General features: G+C 54.0%; 1 protein-coding gene across 10 annotated transcripts in view; it reads left to right on the forward strand.

The window, feature by feature from the left end:
- The window catches only part of Shank2 (SH3 and multiple ankyrin repeat domains 2), a 435,523-nt gene extending 415,470 nt beyond the window's left edge, over positions 1 to 20,053 (forward strand). For 7 of the 10 annotated variants that reach the window (XM_060383254.1, XM_060383257.1, XM_060383252.1 and 4 more), the window contains 4 exons: positions 1,144 to 1,255; positions 2,086 to 2,106; positions 3,541 to 5,944; positions 14,606 to 20,053. In XM_060383254.1, the coding sequence (XP_060239237.1) occupies positions 1,144 to 1,255; positions 2,086 to 2,106; positions 3,541 to 5,944; positions 14,606 to 15,176 (3,108 nt within the window). In that variant the 3' untranslated portion in view covers positions 15,177 to 20,053. The remainder of the gene's footprint in view (positions 1 to 1,143; positions 1,256 to 2,085; positions 2,107 to 3,540; positions 5,945 to 14,605) is intronic. The other 3 variants (XM_060383260.1, XM_060383259.1, XM_060383262.1) reach the window with 3 other exon arrangements.
- The last annotated feature ends 4,237 nt before the right edge of the window (positions 20,054 to 24,290 follow it).

Raw genomic sequence — 24,290 nt, forward strand, 5'->3', positions numbered from 1 at the left:
TGAGGTGACAGTACCCACAGAAAGGAAGCAGCTTGGTGCACTGGGCTTCATTGTGCATGGGAGGCACAGGGTGCCAGCTCACAGCAGGTGCTGTTGCTAGGCCTGCCCACCTCAAGCAAGAGGCACTCCCAGTGAAGAGGTGACGAGTGGCTTAGGAGCCAGGGGTGAGTCCTGGACAAAAGTGAGGCCTTCGAACCCCTTGGTGCCTCCCTCTGGTTTCTGGTCGCCATCACGGTCCCATGCCAGGTCTGGGGCTAACTGTCCCACCACATAGCTGGGTAGTTTCTCTGACTCACTTTCAGATTGACTTGGTTTAATCTAGCCCTTATACACACTAAACTGTGGGTGTTAGTGTGTATAAGGGCTAGATTAAATTAAATCACCCATGAATTTAGTAAGAGTTTTATATGGTATACAATGAAATAGACACTGCCAAAGTTCAAATATTCGCCTCAGGCCCTCCCCCCCCCCCAGAATTCCATAGGGTGGCACTCTAGCCTTCAGCACACCCACACTCCACTCTGACACTCTCCAACCTGACAGCCCCATGGGAGGTTCCTTTGGCCTCCCAGGGGTCGTCATTCTGTGGAGCATAGCTGGCCAACCATGTCAGACTGGCAGGCACAACAGCCTAGGTGTCCCAACGATGAGGGAACAGGCAGCTGCTTTTTGAGTCCAGCTGTGGCACCTTCCAGGGTCTCTTGGCAGTTCTCCCCACGTCAGACATCCTACTCACTTGCACAGCTCTGGCACATGGCCACCTCCATAGTAGCCGGAAGAAGAAAACAGAATCCAAGCTAAGGACTTGACTGGGGTCACAAGGACAAGAGGACTGGCCTGGATCGGACCCCATTGCCCACCGCACTGTGCTTTTTTCCCATGGGCCAGCCACCCTAGACCTATCCTCTATGAGTTCCTCTGCTGACCGGCCTGGTGGATGTTGTCTCGGCAGAGTATGGCTGCCTGAAGCCGGGCTGGTTGGCATCATACGCACAAGGGCTAAAAGGAGTGGGGGGGAGGGCATGGCCTGAGGAAGCCAGGATGAGTGCTGCCTAATGCTCCCAGATCTTCCTTTTGCCTCTGTCCCTGTCACCACGGGTGGGGCTCCCAGGGATACACCTCACCTGGCTCTCTGGTTTGCAGTCCGTGTACGAGCGCCAAGGGATTGCTGTAATGACGCCCACGGTCCCTGGGAGCCCGAAAGGCCCATTTCTGGGCCTCCCTCGAGGTACGATGCGAAGGCAGAAATCGATAGGTAAGAAGCGTGACCTCCACCCGAAGACGTTGCCCCTAAGCTTTCAAACACAGCCCTCAGCTCCTCAGGAGTTCTGGGCTCCTGATTCCAGCCCTTACGGTTGCCTTGGCACCGAGACCCTAGACATTCCCCACCGGGCGTGCCTGCGAGGTGGGGGCAGGCGCCCAGCCTCTCTCCTACGGGCAGCCCCTTGACCGTGGTGGGGTATGAAACCTTCCGTTACGGTGGTTTCTCTAATCTGGCGACAACAGCAGCCAGGGAAGCAGGAAGGAGGGCGGGTGGGGTGGGCAGACCCCTTCACTCTATGTTTCATAGGCTGAGCTCAAGGGACAAACTTCTCCGGGTGGCCGGGTCAGGTCTAAAGCGCTGTGTGTAAGAAAGCAGCTTGCCCGCCTCGCTAACATCCCATTTCCTTCACTGGCTCGGACAGGGCAAGGTAAACCTGACCCCTCAGGACAGGAAAAACCTCAGTGTGGGCCTTACCACGTAAACTTTCTGGAAGCCAAGGCTACTGCTGGACACAGCAGAGCCTTGGCATGTAAACAGACAGGGTTTGCAGCCTCCAGCCTCACCAGGGCACCGCCAGGAGCACAGCTCTAGGTTCTGTGGAAGCTCTTCCCGGAGGTGCTGCCAGAGGCATGGCACGTCTGCTTTTAGTCGGAGGAGGAGGCAGGAAGGAGGCGGCATTTAGGTGGTAATGTCCGTGGTGTCATCTGCAGCTTGGGTGGCTCACCCACCCCTGGCACACTCAGGGCCGGGCATAGCTATACACACACCTTGTTGTACTTCTGGAACTTTCTGGCTAATAACAGTTGATTTCCTCCTGTCAGACAGCAGAATCTTTCTATCAGGTCAGTGAACCCCCCTCCCCCCAGTTTGGAATCTGTAACTTGAATGTTTCCCAGTTTACTCTATATAAGGGGTATTCTTAAATTATTACTCCTTGGGAATGTCACCCATCATTAGGTGACAACTCACAGTGAATGGTCCACAGAGATCTCCTTCAGCAACAGACCTCGGAGATGCCAAATTAGCCTCCCACAGGAGTATGTTCAATTTGGAATACCCTTATCAAATGGAAGTTCTCATGGAATAAATGACTGTAGTTTGTCCTGGGATTTTTTTTTTTTTTTTTATTTCAAGTAACTCATTTTGTTGCCTCTGAAACCTTGCATGCCCCTGTGTTGAAAGCCCATCCTTGGTGTCTGCGCTGTGTATGCTGCTTCTGTCTGTCTGTCTTAGGCTGTACTGGAACCCACTGCCACACCAGCTGACACACCCAGAGAAAGCTCAGGTCGCACTGCGGCCTCAGCCACATCCCGCTCCCGGTGGCACCCACACACTATCACCAGTCAGGTCTCAAGAACACGGTTCTGCCTTTGTGCCAAGTCATCCAGGCCTGGCTACCCACGACAGCCAACCATGGCTCTCCACAGGGTCCTACAGGCCCACGGCAGGCCTTCTGTAGAATTGAGCAGCTGGCAGGAAGCAGCTGATCAGCGTCCTACAGCCAATGCAGCCCAAGACTAGGTGGAGAATCAAGGCTCCCTCCCTCACAGAGAGAGAGAGAGAGAGAGAGAGAGAGAGAGAGAGAGAGAGAGAGAGAGAGAGATCAAGGCTCCCTTCCCTCATGGGCATAGGCCATGCCACCCTTCTTTCAATCCAGCCATTTGCTGAGGGCTGAGGAAGCCAACATACACAGAGCCTTCCGTGTGGCCTGAAGGTAGCAGGTGACAAAACTAGTCAGTGTCCCCTTGGAGAAGACGGGAGCACCTTCTCTTAGCCCTCATGGGACACCATTAGGCAGATAGCTCCTCTAGCAAGGTGGCAGGTGGGTAGGAGGGACAGCAGCCTTAACCTTCATGCTGTTCACATGGCCCCTTGGAGGGTCAGATGAAAGCCTCAGTTCCCTAGGAGCACTCACTGGGCCTGAAAGGCAGAGACGGGTACCACCTACCACATCTTTGGGTTCAGGTTGCCAGGGCTTGGCCTAACGGCTGCACACAGCCTAGTTTTGGACCCCTGCCACCCTTATCTCACTGCAGACACCACCGTGCGCCCCAGAAAAAGCAAATCCCTACACGTGTTCACCACACTGAACACCCTTCTTTCTGTTTCTGGCCCCTGCTGGGCGTGTGACTAACTGCAGCGTCCTGGCTTGTGCTGTGCTTCCTAACAATTGTCTGCCGTCCGAGTCTGTGGAGACAACGGTGTGTTGCGCAGTCCTGAGGGCTCCAGCGGGCTTGATGGTCGCCGGGCTTAAACAGCGTGTTCTGTGCTTGCAGGGATAACAGAGGAAGAGCGGCAGTTTCTGGCTCCCCCGATGCTGAAGTTCACCCGAAGCCTGTCCATGCCGGACACTTCCGAGGACATCCCCCCTCCACCACAGTCCGTTCCCCCATCTCCCCCTCCCCCCTCCCCCACCACATACAACTGCCCCAGGTCCCCGACTCCAAGAGTCTACGGGACAATTAAGCCTGCATTCAATCAGAACCCCATTGCCAAGGTGCCCCCAGCCACCAGGTCTGACACCGTGGCCACCATGATGAGGGAAAAGGGGATGTTCTACAGGAGAGAACTGGACCGCTTCTCCCTGGACTCGGAAGACGTCTACACCCGCAGCCCCGCCCCGCAGGCTGCCTTCCGCACCAAGCGCGGACAGATGCCTGAGAACCCATACTCGGAGGTGGGAAAGATAGCCAGCAAGGCCGTCTACGTCCCTGCCAAGCCAGCCAGGCGGAAGGGCATGCTGGTGAAGCAGTCCAACGTGGAGGACAGCCCCGAGAAGACATGCTCCATCCCAATCCCAACCATCATTGTCAAGGAACCCTCTACCAGCAGCAGCGGCAAGAGCAGCCAGGGCAGCAGCATGGAGATCGACCCCCAGGCCACTGAGCCCGGCCAGCTGAGGCCGGATGACAGCCTCACCGTCAGCAGCCCCTTTGCCGCCGCCATCGCCGGGGCCGTGCGGGACCGGGAGAAGCGGCTGGAAGCCAGGAGGAACTCCCCAGCCTTCCTCTCCACAGACCTGGGAGATGAGGATGTGGGTCTGGGACCACCTGCCCCACGGATGCGGCCCTCCAAGTTCCCCGAGGAGGGTGGGTTTGGTGATGAGGATGGAACGGAACAGCCGCTATCGCCTACCCCCGGGGCAGCACCCAGGGAGCTGGAGAACCACTTCCTAGGTGGCGGTGAGGCTGGTTCTCAGGGGGAGCCCGGGGGAGCCCTGAGTTCTGCATCCAAAGCCAAGGGGCCTGAGAGTGGTTCAACAGCTCCCCTCAAGAGCAGCAGCCCGGCCGGCCCCGAGAATTATGTGCACCCCCTCACGGGGCGGCTGCTTGACCCCAGCTCCCCGCTGGCCCTGGCACTCTCCGCCAGGGACCGAGCCATGCAGGAGTCCCAGCAGGGTCACAAGGGCGAGGCCCCCAAGGCTGACCTGAACAAGCCTCTCTACATCGATACCAAAATGAGGTCCAGCGTGGAGTCGGGCTTTCCTCCGGTCACCAGGCAGAACACCAGGGGTCCCCTGCGACGGCAAGAGACAGAGAACAAGTACGAGACGGACCTGAGCAAGGACCGGAGGGGCGACGACAAGAAGAACATGCTGATCAACATCGTGGACACGGCCCAGCAGAAGTCCGCCGGCCTGCTGATGGTGCACACGGTGGACGTGGCCACGGCAGGGCCGCCCCTGGAGGAAGAGGAGGACGGAGAGGATGGGGAGACCAAGCCAGACCCCTCACCCTCCACAGTGCCAGAAGGCGTTCCCAAAACCGAAGGTGCTTTACAGGTCTCCGCTGCCCCGGAGCCCTCCGCTGCGCCCGGCAGGACCATCGTGGCGGCAGGCTCCGTGGAGGAGGCGGTGATTCTGCCATTCCGCATCCCCCCTCCCCCTCTGGCGTCCGTGGACTTGGATGAGGACTTCCTTTTCACAGAACCGTTGCCTCCTCCCCTGGAATTCGCCAATAGTTTTGATATCCCCGATGACCGCGCAGCTTCAGTGCCCGCTCTTGCTGACCTGGTCAAGCAGAAGAAAAACGACGCCCCTCAGCCCCCTACCTTGAACTCCAGCCAACCAGCCAACTCCGCAGACGGTAAGAAGCCAGCCGGCATCTCAAACTGCCTGCCCTCCTCCTTCCTGCCACCCCCCGAGAGCTTCGACGCGGTCACCGACTCTGGGATCGAGGAGGTGGACAGCCGGAGTAGCAGTGACCACCATCTCGAGACAACCAGCACCATCTCCACAGTGTCCAGCATCTCCACGCTGTCCTCCGAGGGCGGGGAGAGCATGGACACGTGCACAGTCTATGCAGACGGGCAAGCCTTTGTGGTTGACAAGCCCCCGGTACCTCCAAAGCCAAAAATGAAGCCCATTGTACACAAGAGCAACGCACTTTACCAAGACACGCTTCCGGAAGAGGACACAGATGGCTTTGTGATCCCCCCACCTGCACCCCCGCCCCCGCCGGGCAGCGCCCAGGCCGGTGTGGCAAAGGTCATCCAGCCAAGGACCTCCAAGTTGTGGGGTGACGTCACAGAGGTCAAAAGCCCGATTCTCTCAGGCCCAAAGGCAAATGTCATTAGTGAGCTAAACTCCATTCTGCAGCAGATGAACAGGGGGAAATCGGTCAAGCCCGGGGAAGGGCTGGAGCTGCCGGTGGGAGCCAAGTCGGCCAACCTCACTCCAAGGTAAGTTCGAAGTCCGCTCGGGGATGCGTGGTCCAGTGCTGGCCACGAAAAACCATTGGGGAGCCACCTGTGCAATTGAGAAGAGGGGACCTGCATGGCCTCTGCTACACCTGTTAGGCTGTAACCATGTTGTCACCATTCTCCCATCATCGGCCTCCGGCAGAGTCAAGGTCATGGCTGCCATGCAGCCTCTTACACACCCTCCTAAAGACACATAAGGAAACCAGATTGCACAGGGTCACGCCCATGATCACTTCCTGAGGAAGCTCGGGCCTCGGCTCTGTTCCCTCCAGCCCTTTGCCCGAACCACCTCAAGGGCAGTCAGAGCTCTGTTAAAACCCAAACTGGTCAACAGAGGTGGCCAGAGGGTGGACAGTGGTCAGTCATCTGCACATGGCTGTGTCACCCCCTCTCCCTCAATCACCAGTGGGGTCGAGGATTAGGAAGGAGCTGGGTCATTTCTCCGGATGAACACCTGCCCCTCGACTGCGTCACCACACACAGGAGCAGACACCACAAAGGAATCATCACCAGTTGAGCCCAAATGGACCATTTTCAGCATCACGTAGGCTTTAACAGGCAACCTTCATAGGGATGGGAGTGGAATAAACTCATTCTCACTAAGCCCAAATAGAAGGTTCTAGGGCAGCCCCTTGACTTCCTGTGGCTTTGGGATGGTAAAAGCGGGCCCCACCCTCTGTCGTGGCTATTATGTTTTTGTTCCCGTGCGTGGCGTACGTGCATGCCGTCTTTCTGCTTCCGTGTGCAGCGCTCAGCTTCTCTCGCTGACGGCTCAGCTCAGGTTTCATCCTTTTGACTAATGAAGTCTTTCTTTATTCCCCCGCCGGGCAGGCATCTGATTCAAGCAACCAAGTCCATTAATCAGGGACATCACACCTCATTTGAGTCTTGAGGTTTGGGCTGTGAGCCACAGTTCTCCCTGTTACCTTTCAGTGTGGTTGTAAATGAATGGCTTGGACGGCTCCTTTACTCCTCTGAGACACACCGATCGGCCACGGTTGTGAAGAAGTGTGTGAACGCCACTGCCTGTTAACGGGGCACCGCTACAGGGTGCCAGCTCCCATGGCTCCACGCCAGCTAGGGACATCCGCAGAAACCCCCCACTTCTGGTGGCTACAACCACATACACACACACATGCAAGTTTTATACATATGCGGAAGTCTCAAGGGCTTCCATCCTTTCCCATTTGTACTATTGCAGCCCTATTTCGTACACTCTCTCATGAAAGTAACATCTGCAGGCCCTCGGGATGGTGTTTATGACAACTGGGCAGCAGGGTTCTGTGTATTAAATCCATTCTTCAGAGAGGCTACGCAGGTGTTGTGGCCTCTCATGTCTCCTCGTTAGAGCCCTCTTCAGCAGGAGAGAAGCTGAGAGGGAATGAGGCCAGGGCTGCAAAGCTCACTGTCTGGCCCAGGGGCAGCCTTCCACACCAGTATCCCTGAGCTCATCCACTAGCATCATTCATGAGGGGGAGAGGAGGAGAGGGGCTTCCAGATGGCAGCAGACCATCCTCTGTCCTTTCTTTTTCTGGTGGCTCTTAGTAGAGGGAGGGAGACTTAGCCTCCACTGCGGCCTGGGACTCTTGCCTTTCCCTACTCTAGGTGGGTGCTGGACTCGGGTAGGGGACGGCTCCGAGAGAATATCACCAGAACAATTCCAGTAGCCACGAACCAGTGCCACCCAGCCAGGTGGCCCAATCCCCTCACAGCAAGGACTTTAGCCAACACCTCCACAGAACCTCCAAACATGGGGCATTCTGTCGCATAGGTACCAGCAGCAGGGGCATCAAACAGCAGAGAGGAGGAGACTGGCCATTGGAGCCACGAAGCACAGAGTCAAAGGGACCCTATGGGAAGATTCTCCTCCTAAGCGGAGGCTGGGAATTGGCTCCAGAGACAGGGCCCACCGCTGAAGACCAGCTATAAGACTGAGCTCCTAAGAAGACAGGGGCAGCCATTAGACCTGGAACTCCCCTGCCACTGAGGGTAGAGATGACAGTTGTTGACCTCAAGCAGTAGAGAGGCCACACACCTTTGGCCTTCCTTTTCAAACCTAAGGACTGTGCCAGGTTGGACATGGGCTTAGGACCCAGGTGTGCCAGCTGCAGCTGCAAGACAGAGGACCACAGGCTGTGGTGGCAGCTCACAGAACCACTAACGCATCCGTACGGGGGTTAGGGATGACCAAGCTCTGCCTCTTGTCTTGGGCGCACTAGCCTTGTGTTCACATCGCTCAGACACCTCTTTGCTGCCTTCACTGTTGGGCCCAGGATGACAACTGGAGGTTCACTCACTGGGCATCTTGCCGCCACTTATAAACTCGTCTAAGAGTTGAGTTGTAACCAACCCGGGGCAAAATGAGGTTCAAAGTCAAATGGAGGGAATTATTACTGAGGGAAAAAGAAGCAAGGATTTCAGGGAGAAACTGAAAACTGGCTATGCTTTCTCAAGTGACACATGTTAAGGCAGAGAGACACTGTTTCCTCCAGAGGGGCTTTGCTCACTGAGGAAGGGATGTCTTTCAGCGTGCTCCCTGGTAGTTCCACCACATGGGCAAGAGCCTTGTTGCGCTTGCTCTTTGAAATAATGCTCCTCTTGCTGCCGGAGTCTCTTGCCAGGTCTGAGAGACCTGGTCTTACGCTGGCACCAGGACAAAGGTCAGGGAGGAGCGGAGAGTTGGATGGCCTGGCACTTGCTTCCCCGGGGGGGGAAGGAGTCTAACTTCAAGGTTTCTAGACTGATCCCAAAATCAGGACATTTAGTTACAAATATACTGCAAGGGAATTCTAGTCAGGGGTTCTCTTTTAATGTGTGGTATCAGAGATACCTCTTGAGCCTGGCTTGAAGAACCACAAAGCAAAGTCATGAGCAGTTTTGACCACAGGCCTGATGCTGGAGCGATCTCACTGTTAGATGGTCAGACCAGGCCAAAGTAAAGGAAGGAAGCTGATGGCTAGGATCTGTTTCTACAATCACTCTCTCTCCCCACTGCCCATGGGCTTCCCCAACACCGAGCAGTGCCCTCCCGCAAGAGCCCAGAACTCAGAGGATGGACTGTGCTGGGGTCTGCCTCAGCCCCTGCAGGATAGATAAGCAGACACTTCATGGGTGACCCTGGCATGTCCTTCAGTTGGACAGGGATTTTGACTTTCAGAGTCCTCCTGGCATCTGCTGATAAATCCGGCCCACAGTGGAGGTGGCGGCTCTGACTGACATTCTTGCTGCTTTATGGATAGAAACAGATCACTTAGGTGTTCTGGTTTAAAGATGTGGAGCACCAATGACCAGCCATGACAGGGAGTTTGCTAAGCTGCTACCACTGTCTGTAGCCCAGTACCAAGCCCAAGAAAGGAGAGGACATCACCACAGAGGGCACTGCAACCTGCCATCGCTGGGAAACATTCTCACTATCATCTGCCCGGACAGCCTGTTGATGGCCTGGGTGCCAGGTGACGTGTGGTACTCAGAATTTGTCATTTGAGAGAAGCGTGTGCCACTGACAAAGCATAGCCACTGTTCCCCTGGGGAGTGCCAGCTCTTGAGGCAAGAAATGGCCAATGCTAAGTGACAAGTGTCACCGCAGGGGGCAAAGGGGCTGGGGGTGGGGTGGGGGGAAAGAGATTCTCCGTCAGGCTAGAAAGGAGCTGACACTCTAAGGAAGTGACTTTCAATGACCTAAAATGCACAAAGGATCCTGCAGAAACCGGAAGCACAGTGCCGTGAACATGGTGGGTGGAGGGTGTGAAGCAAGGCCAGATGGACTATCTGTGCGGAGGAGTCAGTCAGGCCACCAGGCAAGGAGTGAGCAAGCTACGGGGACATAGGATCAGATCAAAGGGATGGAAACCATACACAGACTCACCCTGGCTCACCAGGGGTGGACCTGAGTTTCCTTGACATTTCTGGGCTGCGCATGACACGGGAAAGATGCGTTCGAGGTCCGTGCTGAAGAGGGGCAGGGTCTGTTACTAGAGACAAGAGGCACCTCGGAGACACTGAAGAACTAGACCTGGCTGCCTGGCTGTAAGCACTGACCAGTCAAGCTCGCTGTGGCCAGACACCAGGCATCACTTGGAAAGCAGGATGAAACCTGTTCTCTTCCAGCATTCATGAATTTGCATTCATCCTCCCTAAAGCACAGGGTAGTAAGTGCTTGAGGGAGGCTCCTCTCTAAAGCTGTGGCATGCACTCAACTCAGCACTTTGTGGTGAGTCCATGAGGGACCTAGATTGGCCTTCACCTTGCTGAAGCACACTGATGCTTGGGAGGAAGACAGTGGTACTAAGGAAGTCCGGATCCCCAAGCTGCCTGGGAAGACAGCTCCCTACGGAGCTTCACTCGATCCCTGCTATCCTCCCCCGGCTCCAAACTGCAGCGTCTACTGCCCCGGGCTGGTGTCCCCGGCTTTCAGCTGGCTCACCAGTGCTGCCCAGCCTCCCAGTTCTGAAATCCATCAATAGGATTGTTAAACTGCTGTGACCAACTGGTCCCAGAGCACAGGCAGGCTTCCGTCCATGACACCTCAAGCTCTCTGCACCTCTAGGCAGCTTCGGTACCTCAGTCGCCAACCACAGCAGGCAGGTGACGGTGCTGCCAACGGGAAGCAGAGCTCTGCTGGGGACAGCCTGACACTCCCTGCCACTGTCCCCAGGTTGAAGTGACTAGTCTGACAGAGTCACTTGCTTTGACCGTCAAACAGCAGGTTTCCTTTTTAGAAAGTATTTATCTGTGTTTATGCACGGTGGCTGTTTTGCCTGCTTGTATGTGTCTGTGTGTGCCTGCAGCACCCTTGGGGGCCAGAAGAGGGTGTTGGGTCCTCTGGGACTGAAGTTTCAGATGGTTGAACCATGTGTGCGGGTGCTAGGAATTGAACCTGGGTCCTCTGCAAGAGCAGCCAGCGCTCTAAACCACTAAGCCATCTCTCCAGCCCCCCTCCGGTCTTCTTTCTTGGTCCCTCCTTTGACAAGAGCCTATAACAGGTGAACAGTTCCTCCTGGAAGTGGGCACCTGACTTGTGAGCAAGGTGGGAGCCATGACAGTGTGCTGAGCCGGAGGCAGCAGTGTCCCACAGCCATTCCTTCTGTGTCCCAGCTTTTGAAACTTGGGCAAACACTGGGACATTCCAGGGCAGGGGGGCGTGCAGAGGACACAAGGGTGTTGCTTCTAGTACAAACCCCACAACCCAGTTCTCCTTCCTGCACCCCATTTGTGGAAGCCTGGAAAGGCAGAGCAGCTTTATAAGAAAGAAGTCTGATGCCCGAGGTGGTTCTATATACCTGTAATACCAATGCTAGGGAGGCTGAGGCAGGAGGATTGCTACAAGTTCTAAACTAACCTGGGTGAGACTGCAGTGAGACTCAAGCCACGAAAAGGAGGGAAAGAGGATGGAGAAAGACAAAGAGGGAAGCAAGTAGTTTAGAAGTTACTGTCTCACACAGAGGTGAACCTGGGCTGAGGGTCCATGCTCAGAGGGCTCAGAACCCCAGCACGGGCGCTGGCCCATAAGGAAACTCTGGCCCACACTTCTGCTCAGGTCCAAACTGAGTCTGTAACTGAGGCTCATCCGCCTCCCCTGTTCATTGGTTCCTGCCAGGGAAAACAGGTGAAACGTGCCTACCAGCAGCTGGATTTGCTCTTGGTCTCATTTTGTTTTGTTTCTTAATTCTCACATTTTTAAATGAATCTGATTTAAAAAGCAGGCTAGAGATGATCCGCCCAGAGGCGGGTGTTTGTGAGTGTGTATCTAATTCTAAATCAGGGTACCAGACTTGTGTATATGCCGCCCAGCAGCCTAGCCGTTGCCTAGCAACATAATGATTTGCGCAAGCAGGAGGATCCAGTGAGTCATGACAGGGTGATTCACCAGGAAGGAGGCAGGCTACCCAGAAGGCACGGAGCGGGCCAGCGGGCCAGCCATCGTTCCTAGTCCAACTCAATGCAGCAGTCGTCCTGCTGGGTGAGGCACCTGCAGGCCCCAACTGTGTTGCCAGGACTGTATTTCCTGCTGTTTGCTGCTGGGCTGACCGCCATGCTGTGGTGGAAACCTGATGGAAAGCCCAAGCCTGGGCAGGTTGGCCTGGTCCACTGGGAACATTGACTCATTCTTTCCAAGCCCAAAGCCGAGTGAGGGAAATAGCTGTGAGCTGCCTGTCAGAGATCCTTCCTCCCTTCCTTGAGTGCCTCACAGCACACCAGAGTAGGCAAGGTGTAGGTTCCCTGGCTCATGCGAGTGCCCTGCCCAAGCCACTGGGCTGCCTGCCAGGAGGGTTCTGAGGTGAAACATTCAGCCAGGGTTCAACCCACCTGTTTGCACCCGTGAGAAGGCTGCTGCCTCTCCTTGCTTTCCAGTCAGTTCTGCAGTGTTGTCTCAACCACGCCCTGTGTCGTTTCCATTTGCTCCCATGGCGCTGTTTGCAGAAGAGGGTCATGCTGAGCAGAAGTAAGTGCAGCCGACATCCGTGTGCTTCCTGTGTGCCACTGTTCCTTCTCCTACCTCTGCTTTCCAGCAGCAGCTGCTGCCTGCTGAGTCCATCCTGACCAAAATGCCAGCCCAGACCAGGGTACTGGCTTAGAGAGCTGCTGAGCAGTGCCCCAGTATCTGCTGGCCCTCGGGGTACCGACAAACCAATCAAATAGCTCCAGACTAAGAGTCAGGCCAGTGCTGGGCACAGGACCTCCCACTGTCCCTCCCAACACTTCGCTGGTGCTCAGGATCTCCCGGAGGACTCTCCCCTGGCTTCCCTGCCCCCTTCCCTAAGGTCCTTCTCTGAGGGTAGCCCCACTTCTGTGTAGGGAAGTGCCACATGGTAGAAACGAGCCCCGCCCCACTCCCAACTGCAAAGAGGCCTGTGCAGCTGCAATGTTTATTGAGGGGGCACCTGGAGTAGCTCCCCCTACAACCTGAAAATCGGAGAGGGACATGGCAGGTTCTGCAGACCCTCACCATGTCCCTGGCCCACCTCTCCATGAGTACCTCGGGGTCCCACTGCAAGCTGCAAAGATGGGCTTCAGGGCCTCCACTCTGTGTGCTGCCTCGGGCCTGCTGAGATGAACCAGTGCAGCAGAGACAGGCTCTGTGAGAAAACTTTGGTGGCAGAGCACTCCAGGGGCCAGCCAGCCCCATATACCTACGGTTCCCAGAAGCCACCACTGCGGATCTGATGCTCCCTCCACAGCAGAGTCCTAGCCCCCTAAACCCACACCTCCTTTCTCTCCTGCAATGTTCCTTATTTGAAGTAATCACTGATAAGCCTAGCAGAGATGTTTTCCAGAACAGAAAGGGACCTGAGTGATCAGCTAATGGCTTCACCCAGACACACAACAGGCAAACAAACAAAATAGTGCCCAAGGGAAAGGGGCAGGTAGAGTGAGGTCTAGGGACAAGGATACGTTGCTTCCAGCTCTCTCCCACTGCTTAAGCCTTCACTTGAGCTCTAAAGAGGTCCTATATTGCTGGTATCCATGTGCCCTGAAAAGAGTCCCCAAAATTCAATGTTTCAACACTGTAAGGGGTTTAGCTCAAAGCAGACGCCGTGACACACCCCAGGAGCCCCATCCTGACAGTTACAAGGTGGACTCGGGAGCCCTCAATTCTGACCAGTTCACACAGGACATGAAGACATGTGGGCTAAACTCTGAGCCACTTCAGTCTAGGCTGTGCCTGTGGCAGGACAGTCCTTTCCAGAAATGCGAGGGGCGTGATGTGCCCACGTTCACACAGGCCAAGAGATCCCTGCTTTCACCTCCGTGCTGTCTGCAAGAAGCAGCGCTTAGAGGGAGGCTTTACCTTTCTAAGCATGTGGCTGGGAAGTCTTCACCGGGGCTGACCCACACGGGTAGGGGAACACAGTTCATGAAATGACCACCTCCAGATAAGCAAGAACAAGAACTTCCCGGGCACCTGGTGGGACCTCCTCCCAGTGGTCGTTCCCCCCACAGTGGGCCTGAGAGTTGAGCCTGCCCCCCCCCCCCTTCTTCCAAGGATGTCGCCTACCTAGATGTAGCAGGAGGACACCATGAGGAGAAGGGGCTTCTGTCTCCTAAAGTAGTAGCGACAGACCATCCTGCCAGCAAGTCTCTGCATGCAGGCAGTGCGTTGGTATATGCCCTGAGGCCTGCATTGAAACAGTCCAGTCAATGGTAGGCAGGGTTCTCTGTGAAGACACACACACACACACACACACACCGCAGAACTTGGCACTCGCTACCCAAATGTCCTGTGCCTGAGAATCCAAGGAGAATTTCTTCCAACCCCACATCAAGTGCCTATGTGGCACTTCTGAAGCAGGGCTGGCCCTGCCTTTGTCCAAAACCCAAGGACTTGAACCCTAAGCAGTGTCCTGGCAGGCTGCTGAGAAGGGGAGTGCTCTGGGAGGTGTGTGTTGCTGGAGAGGCCCCCCAGCTCATTCTGGCCTGCACGGGGCGGCCGTCTCTCCAGGCTCCTCCCAGCCTGGCCCAGGTGAGTGGCTGGCTTGCTGTGCTGCGGTGCCTCCTGCTCTACCCACCCCCTTCTGACTGGCATGGCAGTCTTTATGACTGCCAATGCAGACCCTCTGCTGTGGTGTGGGTGTCCCCAACCCCATCCGGTAATCTTCAGCGAGTCAGGAGTGATGTTCTTCTCTGTCGTTGCTGTTTCAGAAGCCCGGAGGTCATGAGCACTGTCTCAGGTACACGGAGCACGACCGTCACCTTCACTGTTCGCCCCGGCACCTCCCAGCCCATCACCCTGCAGAGCCGACCCCCCGACTATGAAAGCAGGACCTCAGGACCGAGACGTGCCCCCAGCCCTGTGGTCTCACCCACAGAGCTGAGCAAAGAGATTCTGCCCACCCCTCCATCTGCTGCCGTGGCCTCTCCCTCCCCCACGCTCTCAGATGTCTTTAGCCTTCCGAGCCAGTCCCCAGCAGGGGACCTCTTTGGCTTGAACCCAGCAGGACGAAGCAGGTCACCATCTCCTTCAATACTACAACAGCCAATCTCAAATAAGCCTTTTACAACTAAGCCTGTCCACCTGTGGACGAAACCAGACGTGGCAGACTGGCTGGAAAGTCTGAACTTGGGCGAACACAAGGAGACCTTCATGGACAATGAGATTGACGGCAGCCACCTGCCAAACCTCCAGAAGGAAGACTTGATCGATCTTGGGGTGACTCGAGTTGGGCATAGGATGAACATAGAAAGGGCTTTGAAACAGCTGCTGGACAGATAAGGGTGGCTGCCCTGGGCCTTCACAGACTCCTCTGTTATAAGTAGAGATGGGCTTTTGTTGAAATGTGTGGTGGCCAAGCAGAGGCTGAAAGCACCGATCTCCGATCCGTGGGTTTTTTTCTCTGGGTACCCAAAGAAGTGCTGTGGGTGTCCTTGGTACAGCCAAACCAGGACCTCAAAACCCAGCTCTCCGTGCAGATTTCTTGGGCGGCTTCTGTCCAAAGGGACGGTAAGGGGGTTTTCTGTCATGGTCTCAGAGTGTCCTGTCGATGGCCTGTGGGACCCTCTCCTCCTGTGGCAGGTACCAGTGTACTCCAGATACCTCCTGAGGCCTCCCTCCTCTGCCTTCTGAGCAGCTCTCACCCCTCCGCCCCAGAACAGCCTTTCTTCAGGCCTGTGGCCCCTGGGTGGGCTCCTCGGCTCCCGACCCTCCCCTGTGCTTGGCTCTCAGTGAGCAGCTCCAGGTGGGGCCCTGCCTGAGCCAGACAGTAGCACCATCCGTCCTTCCCGCCTCTTTGTCCGACTCCTGTGAAGTGCATCTGAGCTCCTTTGGCCCCAAGGTCCTTGGCAGTGGTGGCTGTGTGGACAGGATCGTGCCCAGCTTGCTTAACTCCATTTCTTTATTTCTGCAAAGCGATTAGCATAATTCCAGGGTAGCCAAACCGAAGTCACACGGAGTTAGTCAAAGCACAAAGTCACGATCCTGAGGAGGAGGGAGGCCTGGCCGCAGAGCCAGCCGGTGTGTGGCCACCCAAGCGTACAACCTCCTCCAAGACAAGAGCCGGTGGGTGTCTGCCCGGAGCATCTGCCCAGGAGGGAGAGGTGGGGGCTCTCCAAATTTACTTTAATTGGCTGCCTGTTGAGCTCCACAGAGGTCAGGACAGGTGAGCATCCGCTCTGACAAGGACAAGAAGACCCGAGGCACGTGGTAAGCACGGCTGCCATAGGGGAGTCGTTGTCCTCCCTGGGAGCGAATGGGATGCCATGCCCTCCATCCACACCGGGCCATAGGTGAACCTCCTGCTGAGGCAGCCCTTCGGCTCTCACAGCCCGAGAAAGGTGGAACTCAGGGGCCTTTCTCCCTTCTCTCAGCGGGGATCCCACCAGCTTGTCTTAACCGTACGTCTGGGTCTCAGAGAAGCCCGTGGTCAGGACCTGGTGGGGAATATAAAATAGGGCGCAGGCTGTGGTAAAGTGTAGGTTTGCGTAGAAAGGAAGGTGGGAGCACCCTGGACCAAGCCTCATCTCAGGCCTAGCCACCTGAGCCTACCCTCCTTGCCCCCAGATTTCTCCCTCCCAAAACAATACCTCTAACATCCCCGGGAGGTCACACCAACAGCCACCACGCAGCCAGCTAGGCTCCCATTAATCCCCCTCTCCCTCGAACTCAGAGGAGACGTGAATGTCAGGTTACGGTTTTATTATTTCAGAACTAGCCCAGCCCATCTCTAATTATAAAACATTTTTTTTTATTTTTACTTTTTTTTTTTTTTCCTTCACTTATGCTCACAACCATGTGTCTGACGAGGCCTGGAACAGCTCTAGAATGAATACATAAAGTTTAGCAATTTAAAAAAAAAATCTTTCTTTACTGCAAGTTTAAATATGTGTACAGATAGTTCATAAGCACAATATTTTAAGAAAAAAAAAAAGTGGCTGGTCTACTGGGCAGCCTATGTGCCGCCTAGTGCTAGAACGCTAAAGGGAAAAAGGTTTGTAGTTTAACACTACCGTTTCCTTGGGACAATTGTTCAAGCGCCCTTTTTAAAAAATCATCCTTCCCTGGACACACCAGAACCTGCAGCACTGGCTCGCTTTCCAGCTTTTGCCACAACTTCATCACTGAAGGGCAATTATTTCTTCAAAAGGATTAGAATCCACGACTTGGCAGTTCCTCCAAAAACAATGCATACACATGTACATGTGTGCACACACACACACACACACACACGCGTGCGAGTGCAACCCACCATGCATGCATGCACGCGCCCCTTGATACGGAGACCAAGGCTTCAAATCTTATTCAGTCCCCCAAGCCCTTCGCAGGCCAACCCCAACTTTCGAACCATCCGATCAACTGGTACCAGGTGACCGCTGAGCACCTGAGTCTGGCTTCTGCCATTTTCCCACAGCAAGGAGAACAAACGAGTCACACTCCAGAGACACTGCCGATCCAGACACTGCGGGTAGCCAGGGAAGAGGTCAGAGAGTGTGAAAATGCGGCCCCACCATTAATTTGTCTTCCAATGGGTGGTTCCCTGAAGTCCCCACAGTGTGCCCTGCCACTGGGCTCCTTTCCTCAGCTTCTGGTTGGCATTACCTCTGTGCTCAGTGCCAGGCAGATGCTGGGCAGGAGACCTGGTGGCTTGGGGTGCGCTGAACTTAGGTGGCAGGTGACAGGCCATGACTGCCTTCCTTAGACGTCAAGCCACATGCCACCAAGCAGAAGCAAGCTGACTGGCAGCCTTGGAAGCTGATAGGCCAGCTTTGCTTTGCAGTGTCTGGACCTGTCAGACCCCACCCCCAACCACCCAAACACACACATTTGCCTAGATGACTGGGTCTCTATCTCCAACCAAGTGATTTGGCTCAGAAAGCAATAGTCCCTTATTGACATCGCCACCCATTTTTCTCCCCACTCGGAATGTGTCAGGACCAGGCCCTACCCCAGGACCCTCTTCAGTGGTGAATCAGATGTTAAACTGCTCATAAGGACCATGTTACCACTATTCCAGGTTTTAAGATCAACTTTTGTTATATACTGTAATTTAAATAACTGCATAAATTAACATGCCTAGTTTCTGTAATATTGTGTATACAAAACCAAAATCTCTCAAGCTGTAAATTGTGTATACCTGCCGGGATCCCTACTCTGGGTGTCCGTGCACATTTTAGATTTAATTCATACAATTAAAAATAACTCAATGTGACTGCTGACGTGCTGAAACTTTACATAAGAATTATTTGTGATACTTTAGTTAATAAAATGGTGACTTTTTTTTTCCTGAGTTATTGAACAAGCAATTACCCAGCTGACCTGGCAATGACTTTTTTTTGTGTGTGTGGGTGGGGGAGGGCCACAAATACTGATTTTTTTTCTCCCATCAGAAATTTTGGATTTTAAATACTAACATGTTTCACACTGCAGTTCGTGTGTGACAACACATGTCACATTATCTTTGTTGCTGTTAAGTTTGTGCTCTTTTTCTTTTTAGACTTTATTTATTTAGAAAGAAAGAGAGAAAGAGAGAGGGAGAGAGAGAGAGAGAGAAAGTTCCTGTACTTTGCACTTTTCCCCCCAAATCCTTCGATCTCTTGTATGGCAACCAAAATTACTGTAAAAAAAAATAAATATACTCTTGCAATAAGGTTGTGGTTCTGATTACAAAGGGGAAGGTGGAACAGACTCCCTCAGAGCTGTCAAGCTTGCAATCGGAGGCAGGGTGTTTGCACACTTTAGCCAGCTTTATCTGGACAAGGCGACGGGATGGCGTCTTTCCTTCAGCTGCTTCACCTCAGGCCCGTTTCCTCAAGTGCCCTCGTTGTCTAAATGGAAACCTTGTATATTATTTCAGAATGTGCAAACTGTCAAGGTGGGCTTGTGTGACCATTCCTGTGAGCATGGGCCCCAGACCTGGCTGTCCCTTTTGTTTCGGGGTGGGCGCGGGGGCACCCCAGAGACCGAGCCAGAGCCAGGCTCTGCTCCCTCTTCTCTGGGAAGAGAGGTGTCCTCACAGCCAGCCAGAAGCCATGGGAGCTGAAGACCAAGCGGCTACTCTGGCTGATCTGACCGGGCGCTGCTTCCACAAACAGCTGTGGGCCAAGGCCGGGAGAGCAAGAAAGAATCTGGGTCTTTGGCAAACAGCTGAACAGGAGCCCAGGGCCATCTGTGCACTCCTGGAAGTGTATCTGAGAGACACCGAACCTCTCTGCCTCCTGAGTTCCCCAGCAGGCTCTCTCCTTGGGCACCCCCTCATCCAAGTAGCAGCCACTGAGTCCCCATCTTTGTCCTTTGCTCCCTGCACTCCTGTAGTAGATTCTCCCAGACCATCAGCTCCCCCAGCCTCACTGTCCAGTGGCTTTTCCCAGACTCCTTGGTAAAGTAGGCATTCATCAGGGGGACATCTGACCGTCTCTTTACTTGACCTGTATTTGAGGCATTTGCTCCCCAGGGGTCTGGACCATGCCTGCACCTACGGATGCCCTGGGTGGAAACGTCCTGGATGGAGGGGGTCATCCAGCCACTGGCATACAGAATGCTCACTTTGAGCAAAGCCTGGCAGTGTCCAGTGCCCCGCCCTGTTTCTAGCAGCCCATGGCTCGCTCTTCAAGTCCCCACTGTCCCGTTGACACTGTTTCTTTCCGTGCCCTGGGACGTGGGTCTGCAGCTCACAGTCTTTGCTGGTGTATGTTTAAAGTCACAGCGGCCACTGTCCACGGCTTCTACTAGAACTCTGTTCACAGCCAATCCGAAACTTTAATACGAGCCTTCAAATAAATGCTGAATAGGAAATTTGATTTAAAAACCAACAAACAAAGCGTGTGCCTTGGGTGTTTTGAACTAATCGGCGTAATACTGTAACTGTGTATTTGATGAGAGGATCGATATACCTTCGATGTATAATGTAGCTGATAAAAATAGTTCTAGTGCCTTGTCTTCTGAACTGAGACGCCCACATCAATGCACAACCTAAAGAGACAAAGCCCGACTGGAGAACTGAGTGCTGAGAGGAGCTAGCCCCTGTGCGGGAGGGCCCCTTCTCATCGGAAGACTGTGGAACACATACAGTCGTTTACGCTTAAAAAAAAAAATAGAGAACGTTGAAACAGAATTGTGTTATCAATTAATTTTCCATTAAAATGCTCTCTGCTATATCATGTTCAGCATTTTTTCATTTAAATACAAACATGTTTTAGAGAATTCTCTTGACGGGTGGTGTCGTTTCTGAAGGCACTCTGGGTGGGCAGCGCTTGTGTTGTGTCGCCCCCTGGTGGTGATGCTGGTCAGCAATGCTTAATCGAGGTCAGCAATGGGCTTTGGTTTCAAGTTTTGCTAAAAGTACACAAAATATGTGCATCCTCGTGGCTGTGTGAGGCCACGCACGATCCTCCTTTGAAAGGAAGAGGACATTAGAAGTATGTCAGTGTAATTCTGGTCTCACAACTGCCAGCTGTTTCTAGAAATTCAAAATGTCAGACTCTCCTGAGTGGCCTCCGTTCCGGGTGCACACATTTTGTCCCTGGGTCTGGACTAGTTACAACTATAGTGATCCTTGGGGGACTCTAGCCAGAGAGGCGAGTGATGCCACCACAAACTGTGTCTCCTCAGCCTGCTGATGCAGAGCCAAGGCGGAATGTGCCTATGTGCACTGGCATGCCATAGGGTGGCACTATCTCTCACACACACACCTTAAAGATGTGAGGAGTGCCTCACACTCAGAATTCTCCCACCAAACCCCAAGACTGTGGTGGGGCTGTGCTCCAGCCTGCAGGCTTTGGACACACAGGTCACAGAATTTCAAGCAAGGTAAGTCTCAGTAACCCCAGATTGTGAATCAGGGTGTGCATGGAGGACCACCTTCTGGGGTCAGCATTACCTCCGCAGAAGGCACGTGACCCTAAGGTCAAGAGTCCAAAGGTGGAGCTGGGCGTGGTGGCACGCCTTTAATACCAGCACTCAGGAGGCAGAGGCAGGTGGATCTCTGCGAGTTTGAGGCCAGCCTGGTCTACAAAGTAAGTCCAGGACAGCCAAGGCTACACAGAGAAACCCTGTCTCGAAACAAACAAACCCAAAAAACAAAAAAGTCCAAAGGCAAGACTGGATTCGGTTCACAGCCACTGGCTCACCCAAGTCATATGACCTAAGGTCAAGAGTATAAAGGAGAGACTGGACAACACCCACAGCCACTGGGCAAGATGGCCAGGCATCCTGGGGACACAACCAGGACAAACCTGGACTTAACTCAGTAGCCACTGGCTGTCCCAGCTGGTCATAGAAATCAGCCACTCTGCTCCCCAGAACTGTTATAAAAACATGTTCTCTACCCCGGCACTCAGGGAGTGTGAGGAGCACACCACATAAGCATAAGGGGAGTCCAGGCTGGGCACAGAAGAGTGCCCTCCTGGGGTGTGTGCCAGCTATGGTGTGGAACAGTGTTTCGGTTACGTCACAGTCTCGCTGTGGAGTCACGCCCTGCCCAGGTCATGGAGAGAAGAGGGCCAGTTGACCATGCAACCTCCCTGGCCAGGTTCACCCAGAGGTAAGAAGCCACAGGTGCCTGATGTCAGGGTCATGACCTTTCCCCTTCTTCCCAAGTTGTTAGCGCAGCGCAGGGGTGCTGGAAGTGTGGACTACACACCAGCTTATAGAGAGGAAACGGAGGCTGGATTCAGAAACAGTGAGACCAACCTAACTTCCTTACCTGTGGTCAAGTCTGCCAGATATAAGGACTCTAACCCTCAAAGGGCACCTTGGGTAGGTGTGGCATTGACTTCTACGTTTCCTGAGAACTGTTGCCAAGCTGATATCCCTTTTAAAGACGAGAGGGCTGAGACCGAGGCGCTCACAACCTCTACTCAGTTGTGAACTGCCTGCAGCTGCTAGCATTTTTCTATATGGCCTGTCAGTCATAGCTGGCTCTGGTGCCCATGGTGACCTGGGTCCTAGCCCACCTTGGTGGCTTTTCTCCTTCGGCTTTCTGTACTGGTGAGAAGAGGGCTCTTCCTTCTGCCCCTTCCAATCACAGCTGTGACAGAGGAGGTCAGAGCCAGGAGCAGCCATAAGCACAGACCCACCTCCCTGAGGCCACAAAGGAAGCCGGAACAGGGCAGAGGCTGACCTCCCTGACCACGGACCACACCATCTGCGCCAGCTCAAGGCAACCCTTCGACCTTCAAGCAAGAGTTTGTGAAATGTGACTACAAAGACCCTGTTACAGACCCTGAGAATGCAGTGGCTCTGAGGGAACCCTACAACCTGAATCCTTCAGTGCCCCACGGAGCTCTCCGCCCTCACTTGAACCAGCTTTGTATCACAGAGGGGTGCTGGATGGATCATGTGGCTGCTCCTCTCCATCATGGGAAAGGAGACCACAGAAGGTGAGAGCATGAGAGACAAGCCACGTGTGTTTGCAGCAGGCACGCAGAGACGGTTGCCCTGCCAGTTCTCAGCTGTGTGCAGGAAGGCGGGCTCAGGATCGTCTGACAGGAGACACATTCTGGGAAGCAGGAAACCAGCACAGTTAGACCGATGCTGGGTTCATCCCACTGGGTTTGAGGGTCATCCCCTCACTGGATGCACACTCGGACATAAAAGAGGGACCCAACAGCCTCTGTTCTAAAGCCCTTGGTCCTGGCCTTGTTTTCTTCACTTTCGACCCTAGGCCTGTTCGCATGGCTTGCAGTATCCCTGATTCCTCATGGAGAAGTGGCAGGTGTTCTCATTTTGAACACTACTCTCTGGTCATGGCATGGCTGTTGCTGTCAAGACTAGCTGTGTTTACCTACACGGGACCTCCAGGAGACTGTGTCCCCCGTGGTCACTCTTTGGACGGGGTGTTTCCAGATTCTTGGTATCTTGTTCAAAGAACTGAAAAAGTGCACACAAGCAGAGAAACAGCAGGGGCTTTATTCAGAAGCAAAGTTTTGTATAGCAAAGAAGCAGCAAGCCAAGAGGGTGCATGGCTGGTCATGCCTGGACTTTCTTCTGTGGATCCAGGGGACAAGGTGGCTGCTAGGTGTGGGTGATGAAGAGTTTTATGGTTTGTTTGTTTGTTTGTTTGGGGGAGGTTTCAAGACAAGGTTTCTCTGATTAGCCCTGGCTGTCCTGGAACTCTTTTTGTAGACCAGGATGCCTTGAATTCAGAGTATCACTGATCTCTGCCACCGAGTACAAGGACTGACTGAAGGCTCACATCACCACACCTGCCTGGTTTTGTTTTGATTGACAGGTTAGGTTGTGTAAGTCTTGTTCTCCGCTCATTTCCCTTCCCATAATGCATCTGGCTTTAAATGAGTGCTGCGGACCACACACAGGCACACTATGGTAACCTGGGGTTTTCCCTGAAAGCTCACTCTGAGGACACATTTTCCTTGCTGTGCATTCATCCGAAACCAGTACAGGCTAGATCTGCACACTGCCTCTAGGTCGCAGGTGTGTTCCTGGACGTTTGACCACAAAAAGGGTGTGCAGCTCAAGTCTCACAGGCATCTCAGGAGGCTTCAAGGGAGCACGTGACACCCTGCCCCACCCCCTCCACCCCGGATATGTTAGCGGTTAAGGGCTACTTCAGCTACGTAAGCACCCATAAGCCTATGTACCCTGGATACCGCAAGTGACCCCCTTCACCTGTGTGCCCCAACTGGCTCCTCAGCCACACTCTGCTAGTCAAAGATGAAAAGCACTGGATACCAATCTGAGCTCTTTGCTTTGCTGTCCGTGCTCCATCTTGCCGTGACCTTCATGGCTTTGGGATTGGCTACTTGGAATTCACACAGGCACGCTCACACACACACACACACACACACACACACACACACACACACACACACACCTTCACTGGGATTGGGTGGGTCATGTTCTCTGAAGGAGACCCACCAGCAGCAGCAGCTGGGGAGGAAGCAGCTTTTATTATATACAGTGTAAATGAGGAGGAGGGGGGCTAGCTGACCTCAGCACTGGGTCTCTGTAGGTAGAAGTGTCACATGGCCGTCATCCAAGAGGAAGATGCTATGGTTGATGGAGCTGTTGCACACAGCGTTGACATCCACACAGACTTTGCTGTGCCTGAGCCTGGCCCAAAAAAAGGTTTCACCACTCCCGTGAGTCTGAGGTATTGGGGCCTGTAACATGGTCACGTGCATGTCAGTAATACACACTCCTCCAGGACTTCATCCATTCCCCCGGACCATCTAGGGTAGAGAGACATTTGGTCGCGTCTCCCAGGAAAGTTGATGCAGCAGTTGGTGCATTAAACACGGACACAACAACAAAGCAGAGACGCATTTTTAAGGCCCAGGGACACTGTGCCTAACTGAAGCTAAGCTAAGCTAAGGGTGTAGTATTCTGAGATGGCTATTCCAAGCCTTCTTTTCTCGGAATGCACCTCCCCAGCTG

This window comes from Meriones unguiculatus, chromosome 1, assembly GCF_030254825.1.
Source record: "Meriones unguiculatus strain TT.TT164.6M chromosome 1, Bangor_MerUng_6.1, whole genome shotgun sequence".
Taxonomy (NCBI): Eukaryota; Metazoa; Chordata; class Mammalia; order Rodentia; family Muridae; genus Meriones; species Meriones unguiculatus.